Source organism: Lipotes vexillifer, unplaced genomic scaffold (genome assembly GCF_000442215.2).
Source record: "Lipotes vexillifer unplaced genomic scaffold, Lipotes_vexillifer_v1.1 scaffold382, whole genome shotgun sequence".
Lineage (NCBI taxonomy): Eukaryota > Metazoa > Chordata > Mammalia > Artiodactyla > Lipotidae > Lipotes > Lipotes vexillifer.
In genome coordinates, this window is record NW_006780611.1 from 6,766,878 (window position 1) to 6,782,634 (window position 15,757).

General features: G+C 48.2%; 1 protein-coding gene across 2 annotated transcripts in view; it reads left to right on the forward strand.

Annotated features, from left to right (window-relative positions):
• The first annotated feature begins 272 nt into the window (after window positions 1-272).
• Window positions 273-15,757, forward strand: part of POLDIP3 (DNA polymerase delta interacting protein 3) — a 21,305-nt gene continuing 5,820 nt past the window's right edge. Inside the window, exons 1-6 of one of the 2 annotated variants that reach the window (XM_007453947.1) lie at window positions 273-353; window positions 10,499-10,889; window positions 11,656-11,742; window positions 12,982-13,077; window positions 14,817-14,996; window positions 15,555-15,632. In XM_007453947.1, the coding sequence (XP_007454009.1) occupies window positions 295-353; window positions 10,499-10,889; window positions 11,656-11,742; window positions 12,982-13,077; window positions 14,817-14,996; window positions 15,555-15,632 (891 nt within the window). In that variant the 5' untranslated portion in view covers window positions 273-294. The remainder of the gene's footprint in view (window positions 354-10,498; window positions 10,890-11,655; window positions 11,743-12,981; window positions 13,078-14,816; window positions 14,997-15,554; window positions 15,633-15,757) is intronic. The other variant, XM_007453948.1, reaches the window with a different exon arrangement.

Consider the following 15,757-nt stretch of genomic DNA (forward strand, 5'->3'; position numbering starts at 1 on the left):
CTTTCCTTTGAAGATTGTCTTACTCATTTAATTATTTTCTGTTGCTTTTCATTTTATTTGCTCGTTTGAGAAAGAGGGAACCGTAGGGCTACGACCCGCCGTATGCAAATAAGCAGCGGACGTCGCAAAGGCTCACGGGGAGAGCCCCGCCCCTTCCGGTTCTTGCTCGGTTTGATCTGTCGCGAGACTTCGTCAGCCGAACGCCGGAAGCCGCTATTGCTCCGTAGCGGCCGAAGGGGCGGGCTCGAGGGCTGAGGGACGATTAGCTGCTCGCGGCTCGCGCGGCGGTGCAAGATGGCGGACATCTCCCTGGACGAGCTCATCCGGAAGCGAGGGGCTGCGGCGAAGGGGCGGTGAGCGGCCTTTTTTCCTTTCGGGGTTCACGGCCCGAGTCTTAGCTGGGCTCGGGGCGGAGGAGGGAACGGTCTGGGCGCGACGCGGAGGGCCGTCTGCTCCCGCCCCCTGCCACAGCCGCGCTCCCCATTGGCCCGGCCGCCGCCGCCGCCGCGGGCCCGGCCGCCCGGCTGCCCACTGGCTGCAGGCGCCGTCGCTCCGGTGGGCCGGTGGGAGGCCGGTGGGACCGTTGACGGCGGAGGGGCCGGACTGCGGGGCTTGTGGGAGCGGCCCGAGGGGCGTCCCGCGGGGGGCGGAGCTGCGGTTGTGGAGGGGACGCGCTGTCCGCGGCCCGGAGGGTCTCTCCGGCGCAGCCCCTCGTCTGAGGAGCCGGGCGCTGCTCCACGGTCTCAGCGCGGCCTCAGAGTTAGGACGACTGGAGTTGCGCGGGCAAGTGACTTGCTCAGACTCTGCCGGTCTGTTAGTGCCGAAGCCGAGATCCACACCCAGACCTTTAATTTCCAAATCTTGCGCCTGGTTCTCCTCTAGCACTCGACTCCCTTTGTAAGGCATTTCAGGTTCTCTGAGCGCTTTGCTGCCCAGGCGGTCTTTGCTCTTTTCGCAGTCCTGCTGGCCCGCTCTTATAGTTTTCCCCATTTTCCAGATGAGGAGCTGGAGGCGGAGTGACTTGCCCGAAGCCACGGAGAGCTGAGATCGGTGCCGAGTGCACTTTATGAGCTGGCTGAGTTGGCCTCAGGCTTGGGCAGAAAAACAGGTGGGACGGGGCTGGAGGCCGGCTGTTTCTCGATGGTTCGCAGAGAAGACTGTTCTGTTTCTGGGTGAGGAGTCGCGGGGATGGTTCGCAGTTAGGTGCTCCGGACTTCCTCTGGACCTTCAAATGTTGTTAGTCATTTCCAGCCTTTGTGCGCTCCAGTTCACCTGTATGAAAGAGTGGGAACTTCGGCCAGTAGTTTTTTCCAGCACGCGTTAAATTAGTTCACATGTCCTTGTAAACAGCCGGGCTGTAAAGTTAGATGTAGTTTTCTCAGATAGTCATTCACTCAGCAGACGTGAATTTATTAACACTCTCTGCGTGCCTGTGGCTAGAAAATGGATTCTATTACTCTCTGAAAGGTATCCCCCCACCCTCACCTCTGCACACGTAGCCACTGCGCCCACCACCACGGAATTCACCAGCCAGTACTTCACCTGGCTTCTGGTTCATGACAGACACCCAGCATTAATTTACTCTACCATTATGTGTGAGTAGTTCTGTGCTAGGTCTTCCCTCTAGTAACTGGTGTGGAACTGGTGCTGGGTCCTCGGGACACTTCTAAGCCCATCCAGGTTTTCACAGGTTTGCTCGACAGTTGCTGAATGAGCCAGCTTCCCAGGACCTGCGCTTCCTGCAGTCACTCCCCTCAGTTCCTGACTGCAGGCGGTCTGTACTTTTTTGGTGTTGATGTGTGCAGAGTCTTGTGTTGGGCATTGGGTGGGCATGCAGGGAAGGGAGGATATGTGGACCCCTGGGAAGAGCAGAGACTGTGCAGCCAGGCAGACCTGGTCCCTTGGCAAGGCCCATTGTTGGGTCTGTGCCTCCCTGGCCAGGTGACTTCTGAGCTGGGCAGTTTCCTCATTTGTATTAATGGTTCCTGGTAGGTGGTTGAGAGAATTAAATGAGAATGTAGGAATGTATATTTTAAAGTTTGTACCAGATAGTAAGGGTTTAGCAAATGACTTTAAAGGAGTAGAAGCCCAAATCCCTTCCCCCAGGGGACATAATAGCTAAGCATTGGGGTCCTAGAGTCAGACTGCCAAGTTTCAATCCCTGCTTCTCCCACTTTGCATATGATCTTATGAAAGTTACTTAACCACTTCATGCCTCTCTTCCCTTATCTATAAAACATGGATAATATTCACTTCATTAGGTGTTGTCAGGACTTAGTCAATCAGTGTATCTAAAGTGCATCAGAAAGCACCTGATGGGTACTGAGTGCCCAAAAGATGTCAGTTATCATCATCGTTAATGAAGGCTTTTAAGTACAGAAGTAACATCCAGTCTTCAGTGTGAGAATATTGCTTTGCTTTTATGTGAAGATTGGATTGGGGGAAGTGCAGGCCAAGAGACAGTGTAGAAGAAACTGGACTGCATGCTGTGTTTGGGTTAAACCTGCTGGAAACTCCATTTTTAGTTTGCTTGCACAGCCAGCAAAGGGAAAAACTAGATGGGGTGGGGAGGGAGTCCCCATCAAGAACTGAAAGGTCTGAACAAATTTCAGTGAACAAATGTCAGTTCCTATAGTAAACAAATGGCTATTTTACATGCTTTCTAGAAGAAATCACCTTACTGGAAACTTTGGTTTAATGTAGCATGGATGTCCCAGGAAGAACTTTGTGCTTAATAATTTAGGAAGAAAGAACCTATGACCATCTCAGAAAACTTCTTTCCTCTTCTTAGTGGAAATAGCAAAGGACTGAGCCCGTGGAAGTGTGAATAACCCCTTTTCACAGGTCGTGGAATGTGCTTGTTCTTCAGAGCAGCCATTCTGTTTTGTGTTCATCGCATCGTGTGAGTCAAGAAAGGTGTGATTATCATCGTTATTACCTGGCCCTCAGTTAATCATCAGAAGGTTCCTTGATTAATATGAAATTAGAGAAAGGGGGGAATGATTTCATGGTACTTTATCCAGGCCATGGTGAGGTGCTCTCCTTCCCCACACACAGCACATCTCTAGTGGCTCCAGTTGTTCAGGACCCATAGATGAGTCCTTCCAGGGCAGCACTGGGCACCAGCTGCGGCGTGGGCCTGCCCCTCTTGTCGATTTCTTCCTTTAGATGTGAGAGTATCACTGATTTGGTTAGTAAAGTCACCCCGTCTTTGGTTTGCTCAGTTCATCCCTCACAGGATAGCTGTCTGTCACTCCCTCCATGTCGTTAGATGAAGGTGACACGGCAGCCTTAGTGGGGAAGTTGGGCCTTGAGTGTGCTGGAGGTGAGCAGCTCTGGGCCAGACGCATATGTGAGTCCTTGGAGCCATGGGGAGAGGAGGTTAGGGAATTTTTGAGTTCAGGCCAGGGCTCTGGTCCTGGTACTCACTGCTGGTTTCTTTATTGAAATAAGGTAAAGGAAATTAGATCTAAAACAAAGAGGAGGGAAATGAGTTGCTACATTAGCTTAGAAGGGAAGAATTACAATTTAAAATGAAACATCTGCACAAGACTCTCTTGGAGGGTAAGGGGATCGTGTCTTGTTTTTCCTTGTGTCTCTAAAGCACATAGTTCAGAATTGACCCTCAGTAATTGTTAGAACTAAACTGTGCTTCCTCCCTAAGATGACCTCAACACACACGTTCTAACCCAGAGACCCCCATGGATTAAAATCCACTTTAGAATAGTCCAGGGTCCCCCTTGTGGGCCCAAATCCTTTGGACTGGACATCTGTCCAGAGCCAGCTGCCACTCTGCTCTCCACAGGTAGATCCAAGAGGGTGAGGTATTCCTAGCCTCAGACAGACCCTCCCTGGTCATGTGTATGCCAGGCTCCAGGGGACTCGGGGAGGGGCGCAGGCTCCAGAGGGTGTTTGCCCTCTCACCCACACCACTCTTCCTAGGACCTGGTGGCGTGCCTGGGGAGCATCTGGAAGCAGTGTACAGTTGCACTGTTGCAGGTGTGATCGGGCCAGGCAGTTAAGAGACTTGATCAAAATCTCCCTCTCTCCCCCTCCCAAACATTTACTGAGGCCAGAAGTGCAGAATGTGTTTCGGGAACATCAGATAGTCTGCCATCGGAGGTGAGGCTGCAGGCAGTGGGGGCCAGACTAGTGGTTCCACTGAGGGGTTGGGCTTTGTTAGGGAACTCTTAGCAGTTCTTGGAGCAGGAGGGTAACATAACTGGTTCTATGTTTTAGAGACCTGCTTCTAGCAGGAGTGTTTATTTGAAAAATTCCTGATGACTAATGCCTGCCATATAAGCAGTACTGCTGCTTGCTGGGATGAATGGCTGTCTTTTCATGTGGGGAGAGGAGCAATGATTATAAAAAGCCTGAACACTGAAACCCCCTAAAGCTGCTTATGAAAGGAGTTGAAAGAACTGGTGTAACCAGGGGACTGAATACATGGAATTGAGGGAAAGTAGCTTACTCGTGCTCTTACGTCCACAGCTGTATCACCTCCCTCCCCAAAATGTACCTTTTGTGCTGTTCAAATAGATAAAAATACCAGCACAGGACATCTTGGTGGTCTTCCTTGCTAGACAAGCAGTATGGTGTGTGGGTCTCTAGTGATCACACTGTCCGCCAGCCTCAGTGTGTGTGCTCACCCTCTCGTCAATAGAGGGTACGCTATATCCCTGGATGTGATTGGAGTCCTAATTTTTTCCTTAGCTTGGGGACAGTATTCACCCTTCCTTAACTCTTCGAGTCCTGTTCTTTATTTTTGACCCACGCTTGATTTATTGGTATTTTAACTAGGTATAGTGAAGTTCAAATCCAGCTTTCACCATTATAGCTGTGTTATTTGGGATAGTTACTCTCCTTGAATCTCAGTTTCCTCATCTATAAAAGGTGGATAATAACCTAATTCTCAGAGTTGTGAGGGTTAAAGGAGGTGGGTCAAAGTTTATGGATCTGTAGTAAGTGTTCAAAACTGTTAGTTGAGAGTGCCTTCTTTGTAAAATCTTTCATAAACCCTGGTAGCCAGTTGCCCCTTGTGTGGCCATGGCAGACATTGCTTATCAACCATAGACTTCTGTGAATTCTCAATGCAACACTTCAAACAGCCATTACAAATTATCAGAGAAGGGAAATTGTTGAGGAATATGAATAAATTAAGGTTTCAGAAGCCTAATCTCCCCCGCCCCTCCTCCTGCAAAGGTTTACTGTTCAGACCCAATTGGAATGAACCAGAAAACTTTTGAATCTGCCCCTTTCTTCATTCTCTGTTCAAGGATATGAATTTTGTTTTCAAGAATCTCATTGTTGGGACTTCCCTGGTGGCGCAGTGGTTAAGAATCTGCCTGCCAATGCAGGGGACACCGGTTCGAGCCCTGGTCCGGGAAGATCCCACATGCCACGGAGCAACTAAGCCCGTGCACCACAACTACTGAGCCTGTGCTCTAGAGCCCGTGAGCCACAACGACTGAGCCCACGTGCCACAACTACTGAATCCCACGCCCTGCAACTAGAGAAAGTCCATGCGCAGCAACAAGGACCCAACACAGCCAAAAACAAATAAATAAAATAATTTTTTTTTAAAAAAAAGGTAAGCTGATAATCCTATATCCATTTAAAAAAGAATCTCGTTGTTCCTTTAATTATTCAAAATAGTTGCTTTCAGTAGCTTTTTCTTTTTTTTTTGGCAATAATGTTTAATTGCTTGAATGACTGGTGAAACTGGGTAACTTGACTTTTTGAAAGCATAATTATGCCATTGGGTCTAGATTTGCCCAATTTTATGGTATTGTAAAATCATGGTGTATCACACGATAAGATCATCCCACCTCCTGTAGTTATAAATATCAGGGACCTTTGGTAGAGGTACCCTGGTGATGGGAGGAGGTGGGATTTGGAGAAAACGGCTCAAGTTTGGGTTAGGATGTGTCTGACCTCCACTGTGTGGTGGACCTGGTCATCAATGAAGTATTCTACTGTCAGTGTGTATGCAGCCTGGTTCCCTTTGTAATGTCCACTCAGTCAGAGACCAGCTGCTTTCTCTTCCGGGAGACCTTTCCTGAAGCTCCTGCAGCTCGGCAAGATCCTTGTGGGTCCCACTTTTGGAGTAAGGGCCAGAGTGGCCCTGTGCCATGGCTCTGTGGGTGCCCCTCTCTCAGCTGGGAGAGCGATTGGTGGCCAGGATCCTAGTAGGGCACTGGACCAGTTGGTGAGGGCTGCGTGGAGGACTGGCCTTGCAGGGGCAGTCTTCTCTAGGAGAAGCCCTTCCAGGGCAGCCACCCCTTCTCCCGTCTTACCTCCCCTGGGGCTTGGAGTAGGAAAGAGAGAAGCTTGGAATCTGTTATAATGGAAAGAGTTTGGAGTCTGGGGTCCAGTCCCAGCCATGCCACTAGCTCTTAGATTTGGTTTCTCCTCTGTAAAATGGAAGTGATGGCAGGTGATCTCAGAGATTGTGAGCCTAAAAGGAGAATGTAAATTAGTAGCCCTGTAGGATCCCTGACACAGTTCTTTGAGCCTTTGTCATTCCCCTGGGGGCAGTGTTGACATAGGGGAGGAGCTGTAGGATGTACCCCCTGGGAAGCTCTTAATCCTGTGGATGATGCAGGCTTGTAAACAAATCATTGTGATGCTGCGTGGTAAGTGCTTTAATAGAAGCTTTGTTCAGTGCTTTGAGGGCTCCAAGGAGAGAGCCTTCAGCTGTGGAAGTTATATGGGAGAAGTGAAGGAATGCTCTTGAGGGTGGGGAAATCGGGAAAACTTAAATGCCTCCTCAGCTCCCCCCTCCCCCTCTGCGAGAGCAAAGACACTACAAGCTGTGGGCTGTAGGGGGCGCTCTCCACATTTGGTCTGCCTAGGGTGCCTTTTGACACTACTCTTTCCAGAAACCCTGGGCTACCTCTAAGCCCTCCCATGGCCCCACAGACTTTGTTTTGTTTTTTAACATCTTTATTGGAGTATTATTGCTTTACAGTGTTCTGTTTCTGCTGTACAACAAAGCTATACATATACATATACCCCCGTATCCCCTCTCTCTTGCGTCTCCCTTGCACCCTCCCTATCCCACCCCTGTAGGTGGTCACAAATCACCGACCTGATCTCCCTGTGCTTTGTGGCTGCCTCCCACTAGCTATTTTACATTTGGTAGTGTATATATGTCCATGCCACTCTCTCACTTTGTCCCAGCTTACCCTTCCCCCTCCCCGTGTCCTCAAGTCCATTCTCTATGTCTCCATCTTTATTCCTGCCCTGCCTCTAGGTTCTTCAGAACCATTTTTTTTTTAGATTCCATATATATGTGTTAGCATACGGTATTTGTTTTCCTCTTTCTGATTTACTTCACTCTGTATGACAGACTCTAGGTCCATCCACCTCACTACAGATAACTCAATTTCAGTTTTTGTGTTTTTATTAACATATATAAATTTATTTATTTTTGGCTGCATTGGGGCTTCGTTGCTGCACGCGGACTTTCTCTACTTGCGGTGAGCAGGGGCTACTCTTCGTTGCAGTGTGCATGCTTCTCTTTGCGGTGGCTTCTCTTGTTGCGGAGCACAGGTTCTAGGCTTGCAGCTTCAGTAGTTGTGGCACACGGGCTTCAGTAGTTGTGGCTCGTGGGCTCTAGAGCGCAGGCTCAGTAGTTGTGGCGCACGGGCTTAGTTGCTCTGTGGCATGTGGGATCTTCCTGGACTAGGGATTGAATCAGTGTCCCTTGCATTGGCAGGCAGATTCTTAACCACTGTGCCACCAGGGAAGTCCCCTCAGTCTCCCAGAGTCTCTACATGAGAAAATAGAGCAGGGATGGACAAGCAGTCCCACCTACCCACCTTAAACCTAATCTGATTGATTCTGTAAATGACCCCTTCCACTCTCTCTTCCACCTGTTTTTTGTTGTTGTTGTTTTTAAATATTTATTTAATTATTTATTTTGTTGCTCCAGGTCCTAGTTGTGGTATGCAGGATCTTCGTTGATGCGTGTGAGATCTTTCTTTAGTTGTGGCATGTGAGATCTAGTTCCCTGACCAGGGATCGATCCCAGACCCCCTGCATTGGGAATGTGGAGTCTTAACCACTGGACCACCAGGGAAGTCCCTTCCACCTGTTTTTTGTATAAACCCACCGGAAAGTACTTAAATCCTAATTTGCCATTTTTCAAAGAAAAATGACATTATGCATCACTGCCTTAGGTCTGGCTCTGGCATAGTAGTGGCAGCAGGTGTTTTTCCACTGTGCTTAGAATAACAAGATGAAGGTCCAGGTTTTCTTTTACTGGTGCCAGGAAGACTCACCTTTGGTTGCACTCCTGCTGTTAGCAGAGGAGCTGGTGGAAAGTCTCACTCCAGCTGGTTGAGGAAGAAAGAGGCAGTAGGAGAACCCAGTGGCTTGCGCACTATGAAGGATGCCTTCTGGGAGGCCTGCGCAGTGATGTGGGACATGATATAGGAACTTGTTTATTCCGTAGTTTTACCTTCTAACTCCAGGTCAGAGATTTTCAACACTGCTGTTCTCCAGGATCACCTGTTGAGTGAAAAATGCATATGCCCAGGCCTTCGCCCAGATTTTGGACTCAGTAGCTCTGGGGTGGGGTTTAGGGAGCTGTATTTTTTTTTGTTTGTTAGTTTTCTTTCCTTTTTTTAGAGCTATCTATATTTTTAAGAAGCTCCTTAGATGTTTCTGATACTGAGCCAGGGCTCAGCAACACTTACAAAGCACCGGGCAGTGAATTAGGAATGAGCCCCATCCGCCACTTCCCTCCCAGTCCAGGGTAGGGAGAGAAAGGAAGAACACAAAGAATAATAGACACAAAGGAGGGCTGTCCTGGAAGAATCAGAGAGGGTTTCCCAAAGAGGAAGCTTAGGAGTTGGTGTCCCCAGGCAGGGCGCCTGCCACAGGACTGTTTGTGTGGCTGGAAGCCTTATGGTGGGGTGGGCAGAAGCCCACAGATCCCAGAGAGGACTTCCAGGATTGGACTAGAAGTGTCTTCTGTTTCATTGCAAGCCATTAGAAGAGCCAACGAAGGAGCCCCAGAAGAATGGGACTTGTTTTATGGAGTTTCGTTCCTTTCCAGTTTTAACAGTTTCTGGATTAACATTTTTGTTGTTGCAGACTGTGATAAGTATATATTTGGTATTTGTCCTGGCACACAGTTTCTAAAACCCTTGGAATTTCCTGAGTGATAAGGGTGATAGGAGCATCTTTTGTTCTAATGAGGCAGCTCTTGGTAGGCCCCTAGGGAGCTTCAGGACAGGGGCTGGTCACCAGAAAGACCTAGGCATGATTAGCCTGTTGGAACTTGCAGCTCCACCCCACTCCCTACCCTGGACCTCCAGGGAGAAAAGAGGGGCTAGAGATTGAGCTTATCATCAGTAGCCAGTGATTTGATCAATTATGGTAATGGAACCTCCATAGAAACCCCTATACAATTGAGTTTGGAGAAACTTTGGGTTGGTGAACACATCCATGTGCCAGGAGGGTGGTGTTGCCATACCCTTTCTCTGTACTTTGCCTTACACATCTCTTCTGTTTGGCTGTTCTTGAATTGTATCCTTTGTAATAAACTGGTAATAATAAACTGTTTTCCTCAGTCCTATAAGCTATTCTAGCAAATTATGTAACTTGAGGAGGGGGGGGTCGTGTGAACCCTCCATTTATAGCCCGTCGATCAGATGAACAGGAAGCCCAGGACTTGGAATTGACCTCTGACTTGAGGGCAGTCTTGTGGGACTGAGCCTTTAACCTGTGCCAACTCTAGGTAGTTAGTGTCAGAATTGAGCTGTCAGACACCCAGTTGGTGTCTAGAGACTTAGAGAATTAGTTGGCGTGAGGAAAAAACCTACACATTTGGAGTCAGAGTATTGTGAATAGAAACAGTTCAGAGTGATTATTTTTCTTTCTACCAAGTCTTTATATCTTAGTCTGTTAGTCCTCTGGCTCCAAGCCAGACCCATGTGTTGGCTTTCTTGGTCCCAGCCCAGTGTGGGTATCTGCCTGCCCTGGAGGCAGGAGGCTGCCTGAGGCCAGCTGGGCACCCTTTGTTAATTGCTTAAGCTCTTTAAGCCTGTTTCTTCTACTGTAAAATGGGCATAATAATGCCCGCTTCACAGGGTGCTGAGAGTGCTGATTGAGAGCAAGGATGTGGAAGCACTTTGGAAACTGAAGTTGCTCTTCAGGTGTGTGGGGTTTTGATATCTGGGAAACATTCTTATTTTATGTGGTATTGTTTGGAGGTGTCTATCATAGTGTCTAAAAGCACCTGGTCTGGGAGCAAAAACAGTCTTACCTAGTGATAGAAACCAGCAGGCCCTGCTTCCTAACTTTGTTTACAGTGCAGAGTTTAAAGTCATAAAACTACGAAAGAAGTCTCTATTAATTGCTTCCTCTGACAGGGAGCAGCTTTCTGGTTTCTCCAGGACTTTCTTTGTTTCCGGTATTACCATGGCTCTACTTCCACAGCCTGCTGTTGATATCCAGATCCTCTTAATGTTGCAGTTTTTATTTGCAGGCTCAATGCCAGACCAGGAGTTGGAGGTGTCCGATCTCGTGTTGGGATCCAACAGAGCCTTCTCGGCCAGCCAGCACGCACAGCCACCTTCCAGCAGAGATTTGATGCTCGGCAGAAGATTGGCCTCTCAGATGCCCGGCTCAAGCTGGGAGTCAAGGATGCCCGGGAAAAGCTTTTGCAGAAAGATGCCCGGTTCCGGATCAAAGGGAAAGTGCAAGATGCCAGAGAGATGCTGAATTCCCGCAAGCAGCAGAGCACGGTGCCCCAGAAGCCCCACCAGGTGGCTGATGCCCGGGAGAAGATCAGCTTGAAGCGGAATTCCCCTGCTGCCTTCATGAGCCCACCCATCGGGACAGTGACCCCTGCTCTGAAGCTCACTAAAACCATCCAGGTAGGTTGTGGCTCCTGTCACAGATTCCTGGAAACCAGTAACAGCTGTAGTTTCAGGCAGGGACCAAGGACTAGGAGCGTTTAGGCAAAGTGACAGTTCCCCCAGTTGTTTGTGTAGTAACCATATGAGGTAGGCAAGATATCATCTCACTTTTCTGTAAAAGAAAAGGGTGGGGGGTAGTCCAGAGAAATTAAGTGATTTTCTAAGTGAGATAGTAGTACAGGGAAGTGAGAGGAAAGGACAAAACATTGACTGAGCTCGTGCTATGTGGCAGGCACTTAACATGTATTCCTCACTGCAACCATGGATTATTACCCCAGTTTTATAAAAGAAGAACCTAAGTCTCAGAGATGTGAGTAATTGTGCACAATTACACAACCGGTCAGTGGGAGGGAGGACCAGGATAGAAGCCCAATCAGACCTGGCTCTTAGTGCAGGGTCTTGGCCACCTGCACAGCTGCTGCCCCAAAGGGAAGAGAAACAATATCATTTAATCTTCTCAGCATCTTTGGTAAAAGGAACAGCAGCAGCAGTGAACATTTATTAAGCCAGGTTCATTGAGCCCTGTAAATGCATTGTCACCTGATCTCTGGGATGATGAGTCTTCCTGTCGCTTTCCTGCTTTGGGCATAAGGCGGTCTTGTAGGGCCTTTTACCACAGACCAAAACTGAGTGCCCACCATATTTTAAGTTAAGTGATCCTCTACTCATATAGAGAACACATGCAGGCCCTGTGGGATGAATTGTGACCACTGGGTATTTCTAGGTTCCACAGCAGAAGGCCATGGCACCAACTCATGCCCATCCTGCTGGAATGAAGATCAACGTCGTCAATAACCACCAGGCCAAACAGGTGGACTGTGTGTGTGTGTATACACACGTGTGTGGTTTTGTTTGTTTGCTTAAATTTTTAAATATTTATTTATTTATTTTGCCTGTGCTGGGTCTTAGTTGCAGCATGCGGAACTTTTTAGTTGCAACGTGCAGACTCTTAGTTGCGGCACGTGGACTTCTTAGTTGCGGCACGCATGCAGGATCTAGCTTTCTGACCAGAGATCAAACTCAGGCCCCCTGCATTGGGAGCACGGAGTCTTACCCACTGGACCGCCAGCAAAGTCCCCCACACTTGTGTGTTTTAATGTGGCCTTCCAAGTGGATTAACTGAGGCCTGGCCCAAGGTTCCAATTTGAAGAGTCGGAGGAGGGATTAATTACATTTGATACTTTTTGCAGTGTATGAGTTTTAAAAAGAAATTTCTTCAATGCATAGGGAGAGAGAGGCAAATTGAATTTTTTTTTTTTTTTTTTTTTATAAAAGTAGTATGTGCTTATACAGAAATTTTGCAAAACAGAGAAAGGTTAAGGAAGGGGATAAAAAAGTCCTCACGCTCTGGCTCTCTACAGCCAGCCCCTGTTGAAATTCTGCCCTGGTTCCTTCCTGTGTTTGTTTGTTTGTTTGTGTGTGTGTGTGTGTGTGTGTGTGTGTGTGTGTGTGTGTGTGTGTGTGTGTGTTTATTATTTATTTAATGCATAGTTGTAGTTGTGATTATGTTATTATCCAGTTTCATTTTGTTTGTTTTCACTTTATAACTCAAGCGTTTTTCTGTTTCACATTTACTGTAAACATTTTAATAACTGCTTGATCCATTGAGTTGACATTCGAGTTTATTTCAACCATTTTCCTGTAATTTCCACTGTTAGAAATCCTTCTATGAACATCTTGGAGGAAAAAAGCTTTTTCTAGAGTTTGGGTTTATTTCTATAGGCCAGATTGCCTGGCACAGACTTTGTAAGCCAAAGGATATAAACAGACATTTTAGGGGCCCTTGATAGGTATCTACAAGGTACCCACTTGTAGAAAGGTACTTCTGATGTAACTGGAATTGCAGCACTTTCATTGCGCCCTTGGGGGCAGGGAGGCAGCCTGCCAGGACTTGAGCCCCAGTCTCCCAGACCAGTTTCCCCAGGCACTCCCCCTGCACCCACTTCTCCCCCCACCTCACTTACTGCAGCCCTCATCTACCTGTTGTCCTTACTCCAAATGTCTGTTGAGAGCCTGCATACCACGTTAGCTTATATTTCTTTATTTTCAGAATTTATATGACCTGGATGAAGATGATGATGTTATAGCTCCCATTCCTAGTAAACAGATGAAATTTGCAGCCTCAGGCAGCTTTCTCCACCACGTGGTATGACATCTTACCTTCTTCCTACACTCTGGGTGTGTCTGATCAGGTTCATGGGAGAGGTGGTGGAGAGTAGGGCCTTTCAATTCAGAAATATTTCTTCATTTGGGTCATGAGATTATCAAAACCGGAACTAGTCCAACCCCTGGCTTTTATAAATGCTGAGACCAGCAGCGCGTCCACTGACTTGTTCAAGATCCCACAGATAGTGAAGTGCAGAGCTGCAGCTCCCAATTGCTGTGTCTGAGTCACTGCAGGGGAAAATGAGTGATCCCATAGGACAGAATCACATTTTATTTCCTTTGTGGCAGGACATTCTGCCTGGTCCCCTTCCTTCCATGGTCAGCAGCTCTGGCTCCATTCTTGAGTCTAGATTCCCTTGGTTAGTGTGTTAGCAAGAATAAACTGAGCCTTGCCTGAAGGCTCCACCAGGTGCAGCCTGCATGCAGGGAAAGCTTGATGGACTAGGACGCTGATGCAGAGAAGGAAAGAAAGTAGTTTCTCGGAATATCAGGGACCTCTGAACATCATGCTCAGCTCAGTGCATGTGGCCAGATTACACATAGGGAGGCAAGTGGGTGCCCAAGCTAAGTGCCTTTGTTTGGTCTTCAGAGACCCAAAGACTCAGTTTTGGTCACTGCACTGAATATGTGGACTAATTTCCTGGTTACCATTGAAGCTCTTAATGTGATGTGTGAAGCTGAATGATGCCAGTTTGTTACAAAGGGGCTGGGCCTTTCCTAACTCAGTTAGTGGCTAACCCTAATTGGAAAAAACCCTGTGTTTGTATTAACTTATTTAAGACTTCCTTTCCTTCCCACCCTGTGAGATGGGTACTGTTATTACCCCTATTTTACGGATGAGGAATTAGGCACAGAGAGGTGAAATAAATCTGCTCAGCTTGTAAGTAGTGGATCGAGGATTTAAGCCTAAGCAGTCTGGCTCCCAGGCTATGTGTTTAACCACTACACTCACTGGCTCTTGAGACTCAGAAAACAGCTTGAGAAATGTGGGATCCAGCATGAATCTAGATTCACCTGGATTGGGAGAAGCTGGTGAATTGACCCTGTCCCATCACCTGCCTGTCTGGCTGCTGTATTCCTCCTTTTTCCTAAGTCGACAAGACCACCTGCCACTTCTGCCTCATGCATTTTTTTTCCTCAGACACATTAAAACCAGGGAGTTCACTGGTTTATATTTCCAAGGGATCACATCCGCAGTTAGGGGTAACAGGGGAGTGAGGGAGGGAGCTGTTTCTGCTGGTTTGCACGTGCTGACTCTGCCAGCATGTCCCTGACAGTCTGGGAGCTGAGGAGGCAGGGCTACACATCGTTCCTCTGTGCAGAACAGGGACCAAAAAGCTGGGAGTCCAGGCCTTCTTAAGAGTGAGTTCCTATTCCCAGCCAGCCCATCGTGATAGAAGCGTATCTAGGAGTGAACTTGACCCCGAGCTTTTGGCCTCTAACTCCAAATTGTAGGGTTTTTATAAAGTCTAAATGGTATGGGTGAGCCTGTGACTCCTGTTCAGGACTGCGTGGAAGCTTCTTGGAAAGTGGCTTCTGTGAACACACGTGCAGGCCATTTTTCTCTCCTCCTGCCCCTTCTCTGGCAGCTGGCACCTTTCTGGCTTTAGATCGATAATGGAACTGGGAGGTGGGAGGCCTTGAGATACTGGGGGATGTCAGCCCCCTGGGGTGTCTGGGTCCCTAGCTTTTCAGATTCCTCTCTTCCTCTTTGTTTAGGCTGGGGTGAGCGGTTCCAAGCTTTCCATGTCCAAGGCCCTTCCTCTCACCAAAGTGGTTCAGAATGATGCATACACAGCTCCTGCTCTCTCCTCCTCTGTTCGAGCAAAAGCCTTGACCAACATGTCCCGGACATTAGTGAACAAGGAGGATCCCCCCAAAGAGTTGCCGCCTGCTGAGGTGAGGTGAAGGTGAAGGAGAGGAAGTGACCACACTAGTTGAGAGTTAGCCTGTGCTGGGTGGGCAGTGTGCTGTGTGCATCCTGTTGGGTCCTCATCGTGCCTCTGAGGTGGGCGTTGCCACCCCCGTTTTACAAATGAGCAAACCAAGATCCAGTGGCCCCTGCCCTCAGAGAGCTCACAGGCAAATAGGGAAAACAGAGCTGCAGACAGAGCACTATGCCTGGTGATACAACAGAGGGCTGCCAGGAGCACTGAGGAAAGAGCATCTAATTCAACTGGACGGTTACGGGAAGGCTTTAAAGAGAAAGCGCCATCTGAGCCGGGCGGGTCTTGAAACATGATGGCATTCCAGGCAGAGGCTCGGGCCCGGAAGGGCCTGGCGTATTTGGGAAATGATGAGAGGTTCCATTCCCTAGCATAGGGTGATGGGGGCATGATTAGAGGGGCCCAATTGTGACAGGCTCTCCATGGGGGTTTCCTCTGGGCCTTCCTGGTCGTTTGCCTGAAGTGCTCTGCTGTTCACTGACTTCCAGTAACGTTCTTTTGTCTGTGGCAGCCTGTCCTCAGCCCTTTGGAAGGCACCAAGATGACCGTGAATAATCTGCACCCTCGAGTCACCGAGGAGGACATTGTTGTGAGTACTGTGGCCTGCCAGAATTTCAAATCTCAAGCCACTTCTGTTTCAAGGGTCCCTGAGAGCACCCCCCGGTTAGCTGATTCTCTTTTTTTTTTTTTTTTTTTTTTTTTTTTTTTGGTTTT